This window comes from Vitis vinifera, chromosome 2 (assembly GCF_030704535.1).
Source record: "Vitis vinifera cultivar Pinot Noir 40024 chromosome 2, ASM3070453v1".
NCBI classification, from domain to species: Eukaryota; Viridiplantae; Streptophyta; class Magnoliopsida; order Vitales; family Vitaceae; genus Vitis; species Vitis vinifera.
The window spans coordinates 18,153,060-18,159,182 of record NC_081806.1 but is presented as its reverse complement, the minus strand read 5'-3'; the positions used below and the strand labels follow the sequence as shown (position 1 = coordinate 18,159,182).

The following is a 6,123-nucleotide window of genomic DNA, read 5'->3' as shown; positions in this document are numbered from 1 at the left end:
TGAACAAAAACATAAGAGGGGATAAATTCTCAAATATGAGGAGTATTTCGTCCCTTCTAACCAATTATTTCTTATCTAGACGGTGTTGTAGCTTCCAGGGGCCTGGAGAGAAAAATACACGTGAAACACGATTAAAATTCTACCCCTTATCTAAACCGTGTCGTAGGTTGAGCAAAAATACACGTGAAACACATTATTGTCGTACACTACAAATATCAGCTACCTTCTTCTCAAAGCAGACCATCACATAAAATCCTGCAATTTTCTCTTATCATTGTTTCTATATTCCATCAACAAACTCCTTGCCTGGAAGGACATGGCGTCGTCATCATCTCCTCTAGTATTCTCGGTTAAACGGTGTGATCCAGAGTTTGTTCGGCCTACAAACCCTACCCCACGAGAGTTGAAGCAGCTTTCTGATATAGATGATCAAGAAGGCCTTCGCTTTCAAATTCCTGTGATAATGTTTTACCCGAACAATCCTTTAATGAAAGGAAAAGACCCTGTAAAGGTCATTAGAGAAGCTCTAGGTAAGGCGCTTGTATACTACTACCCATTTGCAGGCAGGCTGATTGAAGGGGATAATAGAAAACTCATGGTGGACTGCACCGGTGAAGGGGTCTTGTTCATTGAAGCCGATGCCGATACCACACTTGAGAATCTTGGTGATGCAATTCAACCAATGTGTCCCTGCTTCGAGGAGCTTCTGTATGATGTCCCTGGCTCCGGGGGAATTCTGGGTTCCCCTGTTGTCTTAATTCAGGTAAATATTCTTCATTATCAATGATATTTGGTAAAATAACTTAATCTTACAACTTAGAGTTATTTTTATTTAAATAATTTTAAGTATTAAATTAAAATACTTAACTCAGATGGTATTTGATTTATTTATTTATTTTATTAAACTTAATGTGGAATGTAATTTACTTTCACATTGTAGATGATTTGCTTTTAATTTTTTTTACTTATTACTTATTTTTTAATTTTTTAACTAAATAGAAAAAGTCAAAACATTTAGTTTTCTAAAATACTAAAAATAACTTTTTGAAACCACTTTTTGTAATAAATATTTTATGATTATTTTTATATATCTATAATAAAATAAATATGAATGTTTTTTAAATATATTTATTATTTAAAATTAATGAAAACAAATATAAATTAAAGTCAATTAGAATAAATACTAATAAAAATTAATGAGGATAAATATATCAATTTGATGATTTTAAATAAATTTTATCAAATAACCTAATATTTAGATAATAAGTTTTAAGTTAACAATTTAAAAATAATTTAACTTAATAAATTTAAGTTATTAAGTAATAAGTATTAAGTTTAATGAGACAAATCATTGGATGTTGCTAAAGTATATATTGATAAAGAAATCTTGGTACAATGCAGGTGACCCGATTGAGGTGTGGAGGATTTATATTTGCATTGCGCCTAAACCACACAATGAGTGGTATTCCTGGCTTGGTCCAATTCCTCAACGCCATAAGCGAGATGGCTCAAGGTCTGTCTGTGCCATCTCTGCTACCCATATGGCAAAGAGAGCTGTTAAATGCCCGAAATCCACCACGAATAACCTGTATACATCATGAATACGAGGAGGTAACCAACACCAAGGGCACACTAATGGCCATGGACGAAAATAATTTGGTTCATCGATCATTCTTCTTTGGCCCCAAGGAGATAAGAGCACTTAGGAACCGACTTCCTGCAAGCCTCGGTGCCAGCACGACATTTGAGGTTCTAACAGCATGTGTATGGAGATGCCGCACAATTGCATTTGCAGTAGACCCTGATGAGGTTGTTCGCATTATTTGCTCAATCAGTATGCGAGGCAAGCGCGGTTTCGAACTGCCTCCAGGATACTATGGAAATGCTGTTGTGACTCCAGCTTCAATTACTAAGGCTGGAATGCTATGTAAAAATCCATTGGAATATGCGGTAAGGTTAGTGAAGAAAGCCAAGGCGGAAATGAGTCAGGAGTACGTTAAATCAGTGGCAGATCTTATGGTCATCAAGGGCCGGCCCTCATTTATGCACCCGGGGAACTATATGGTTGCAGATGTCACGCGTGACGGGTCTGGAGAGATCGACTTCGGGTGGGGGAAGCCCGTCTATAGTGGGCTTGCTAGGGCTATATCTATTATTAGCTTCTGTGCGCGGTTCAGGAACAGCAAAGGAGAAGAAGGGAATGTTATACCTATATGCCTGCCTCCGCCAGTCATGGAAAGGTTTGAACAGGAGATAAAGAAAATGACAAAAGAGGAAGAGCCTGTTAGACTTATTACATCCAAGCTCTAAATTAAAGAGCATCTACATGGATTTTAAGAATTAAGCAGTTTAAATGTAGCAGGGTGCAGATTACTAGAGATAGGTGTTATATCAATAGTAGGCAATGTATCAGTCTATGACACTGTATTTGGCTTGAAGGCTCGAGTGCTGTTAAATTTTCAGCCAGTGTTTGCAAGTAGAAACATGTCTTGATAAACTCCATTTGTTTGGGGATGCATGCAAGCATTTATATCTCTTTTGAAGAGAGCTATAGGCTAGGAAGACAAAACGGCAGGTCTTCTTGGTGAATTTGTGTTTGTTATACCTTTTGAGAAATATTAACTTTATATGTAGAGTGTCAAAGTTCAAAGTTGTGGAAGGTATCTTGTTGAAGAGATATAGTGCAACTAGAAAAACACCAACCTTAAAATTTGAAGGCACGTTAGCATGAAACATCATTGCTAATTTATCATAACCCTTCTCATGGAAATGCAAGCTAATGATGTGACTCAAACCCGGAGTTTAGGACAGCACGATCATTTCACATGTGTAGTCCGAAAGTTTGACATGAGAAGTAGTTATTAAGCTAACAAAAAAGTTTTAACTAGAAATTTATCTTTTCATAATAAAATCCACAAATTAAATTATGACAAATCTCCCAAAAAGTAGTAGTAAAGTGAACCATTAATACAAAAAATATCCATTTAAATTAGTCTCTTAGCTAAAGAAATAAACGGGGTTTTGAACCCTTCATACCCATGTCACTTTTTCCCAAAATCAAGTATACCTAAAAATATTTAATAAAAGGAGTGAACTTGAACGCAAATAAAGGATAGAGATCAAATATATTTATATTTAAAAAATGAAATAGAGAATGTTTGTAATATGAGCATACGAAATAAACTTGTATTACATGTGTTATTTTTTCATAAAGTCATAAATCATATATATTTTTCGATAAATGTGCATATATTAACAAATTTCTGGTACATTGTTAATAAAAATGCCCAAGATAGTGAAACTTATGGAAGCAGGTAGCCTTCGATGTTCCTCACATATTAGTGGGTAGAACCAAAAACAATCTAATGGTATACCATAGTGTGGACCCTCATTTTTCACGCACATTCCCACTTAATGGCAACACTCGCCTTTTAGTGCAAAACTTATTTTTGTAAAAATTGGAGTTGCCATTTATTTTTGTTTATTTTTTAAAGGAAAAACAAAATAAGAAATAAAACCCTACAAATGACTCCTTATTTGGAAAAATGTGACTTTGAAAATCGAGTCCAAGTCTAGGGGTCAAGTTACCTATTGGGAAGGTACCATAAGGTAGCACCCCTCTAAGCCTTAAAACAAGTCTCTATTAATTAAATTGAGGTAATTATATATGACAATTAATATATAAATCAGTGGATACCAAGAATAAAAAAAAATATCAAAGCAATAATAAAATCATAATCAAGAATACTTAAACAAACCATGCACACTCAAAGAATCAATAAACAAAGAAAGGAAAGAATGTACCTTAATAGCATGTTAAGCGCTTCCATAAACAAGAGAGTTAGTTCACAAGCAATGATCATGTAATATATATAATTTGTTTCACTCAAATCAAGAAGCAATGACATGACAACATAGGAATCAAGTAACACACTACAAGGAAAAAGATATATGGTGACATTTATAATAAGTCACTATAAACATAGGGTGTCACTACATCATAGCATCACCTTATCCACTGACACCATAGAGGGTATCAATTGGTGGCGTATTTGGAAGCGACACCAAAGCAGATAAATGGTGACACATTCAGAAGCGACATCATATATTTTTAGTGATGCTTAACTTGATATAGAGTTTTATGAGATATATAAGGTGTCATATTAAATGCATCATCTTTGAGTTATGCTGTCACGTTAAATGTATCACCTTTAATTTATGGTGCCACATCATTGTAAATGATTATGGAAGATATGGTTGTTTTTTGTTGATTAGTTTGTAGATTTTTGTAATGTTTATTAATAAATAAGACCAACCTGTGTAAATTGTCCATAAATATAATAATCATATTACATTTAACTTATATTTTCATAATGCTTATGAATGAACTTGTAACACATTACATCATCCAATAATATTTGTAAATCAAATGTTCACAAAATGATAGTACATCAAACCCACCAAAACTAAAAAAGAAAAGGGAATACACATTAAAACATGATTTAGAAATGTTAAGCTTCCCAACATTCATGTATACCTACATTTCATATGCATAAAATCGGCTAACCATAAAATGACACAAGAGTTGCATCCAAAAACCCAAAATTCTCAATTCCAAATAAAGTAACGTTTATGTCCTATAATGTATGGCATAAGAGTCATATCTAAAAACCTAAATCTTGTTGCCTTTTTCTCCTTTCTTTTTATTCTGCATACTGTCCTCCCAAGAGTGTATACCTGCATTTCATAGTTTAATGAGTTTTAGAGTTTTTATTGAAAATAAAAATGTGATGTTATAAACAATAAACAAATCTAAGTACTAATGTTTTCTTTTTTCTTTTTTCTTTTTTCTTTCTCTCTTTTTGATATAAAAATAGTTCGTAAATAATAAGTAATGTTATACAATACCAATGGAAAATTCAATCATATAACAACTAAGGGACTCACCATGAATGATCATGATACATCAATATGATTCATGATTAGTTAAAACACAAAAGTAATCCATTCTTCTCTAATTTCATCAAATTCTACTTGAGAATATGTTTTCTTTTTGTCATCAAACTGAAATCAAATGAGAATAACATTAATATCACAATAATTGGAAGTATGAAATTATGTACAATTCATTAAATGAGTAAAACTTTTAATGCAATAACTGTAAAATCAACAATTATTTCTTTAATGAATCTCATAACAAAGTAGTCACATTTGAACTCAAATAAAAACAATTCAAGAAAATAAAAAATAAATTAAAACTAAAAAATCAAAATATAAATCTAAAATTAAAAAAATACTAATTTTCTACTTAAAATTTGCACTTTTTAAATTTATTTATTTTTATAATTCATTTTGCTTTTAAAAATCATTTTTAAAATCTAATTCTTTATATATATATATATATATATATATATATATATATATATTTCTTGGAAGAATTTTTTTTAATTTCAATATTTTTTTAATGTTGATTTTGGGAAATAACAATGTCCATTAAATTTCATCTCAATTATATAAAATAAAATTTTAGTAACAAAATATAAAAATATTTTCAACTATTATCATTTCGGCTCATGCGTTTTCCACTCGATGGCGAGCTCGATTTTTATTTTGAAAAATGATTTTTATTTATTAGAAAATGACTTGGAGTCGCCACTTGTTTTTGTTTTATTTTTTAAAAGGGTAAACAAAATAAGAAAGAAAGCCCTAAGAATGACTCTTGATTTTGGAAAAGGTGATTTGAGAAAAACTGGATCGAGTTCGGGAGTCAAGTTACTTATCGGGAAGGTACGATAAAGACCGTAACACCCCTCTAAGTCCCTAAAGTCAGGTCTCTACTAATAAAATGAAGCAATCATGGCAATTGATTAACCGTAAATGGATACCAAGTGAATGTCACTCAAAACAAAAATAACTGAATGAACAAGAGGGGCAAAGGACGTACCTGAGTGATGAACTCATTTATTTCATGGGAAGCAAAGGTTAGTGAACAAATTCAGAGTAATCATGTGCATAACATAGAACATAATGAATCAATCATATATAGCAATCAAAACAACCAATCGATCAATCAATCAGTCATAAAATCACGTATGTGGGGCTCCCACCAAAGCCCATTTATTT

General features: G+C 32.0%; 1 protein-coding gene across 1 annotated transcript; it reads left to right on the top strand.

Moving 5' to 3' along the window:
• The first annotated feature begins 205 nt into the window (after window positions 1-205).
• Window positions 206-2,643, top strand: LOC100266675 (methanol O-anthraniloyltransferase). Its single transcript, XM_002265013.5, has 2 exons — window positions 206-763; window positions 1,402-2,643. Exons 1-2 carry the CDS (start codon window positions 317-319, stop codon window positions 2,308-2,310), a joined length of 1,356 nt encoding a protein of 451 aa, XP_002265049.1. The 5' UTR covers window positions 206-316; the 3' UTR covers window positions 2,311-2,643.
• The last annotated feature ends 3,480 nt before the right edge of the window (window positions 2,644-6,123 follow it).

Coding starts and splice junctions, on each gene's coding strand:
- LOC100266675 (XM_002265013.5), top strand. CDS start 317: ATGGCGTCGTCATCATCTCCTCTAGTATTCTCGGTTAAACGGTGTGAT. Junction 764..1,401: donor CCCCTGTTGTCTTAATTCAG/GTAAATATTCTT, acceptor GGTACAATGCAG/GTGACCCGATTGAGGTGTGG.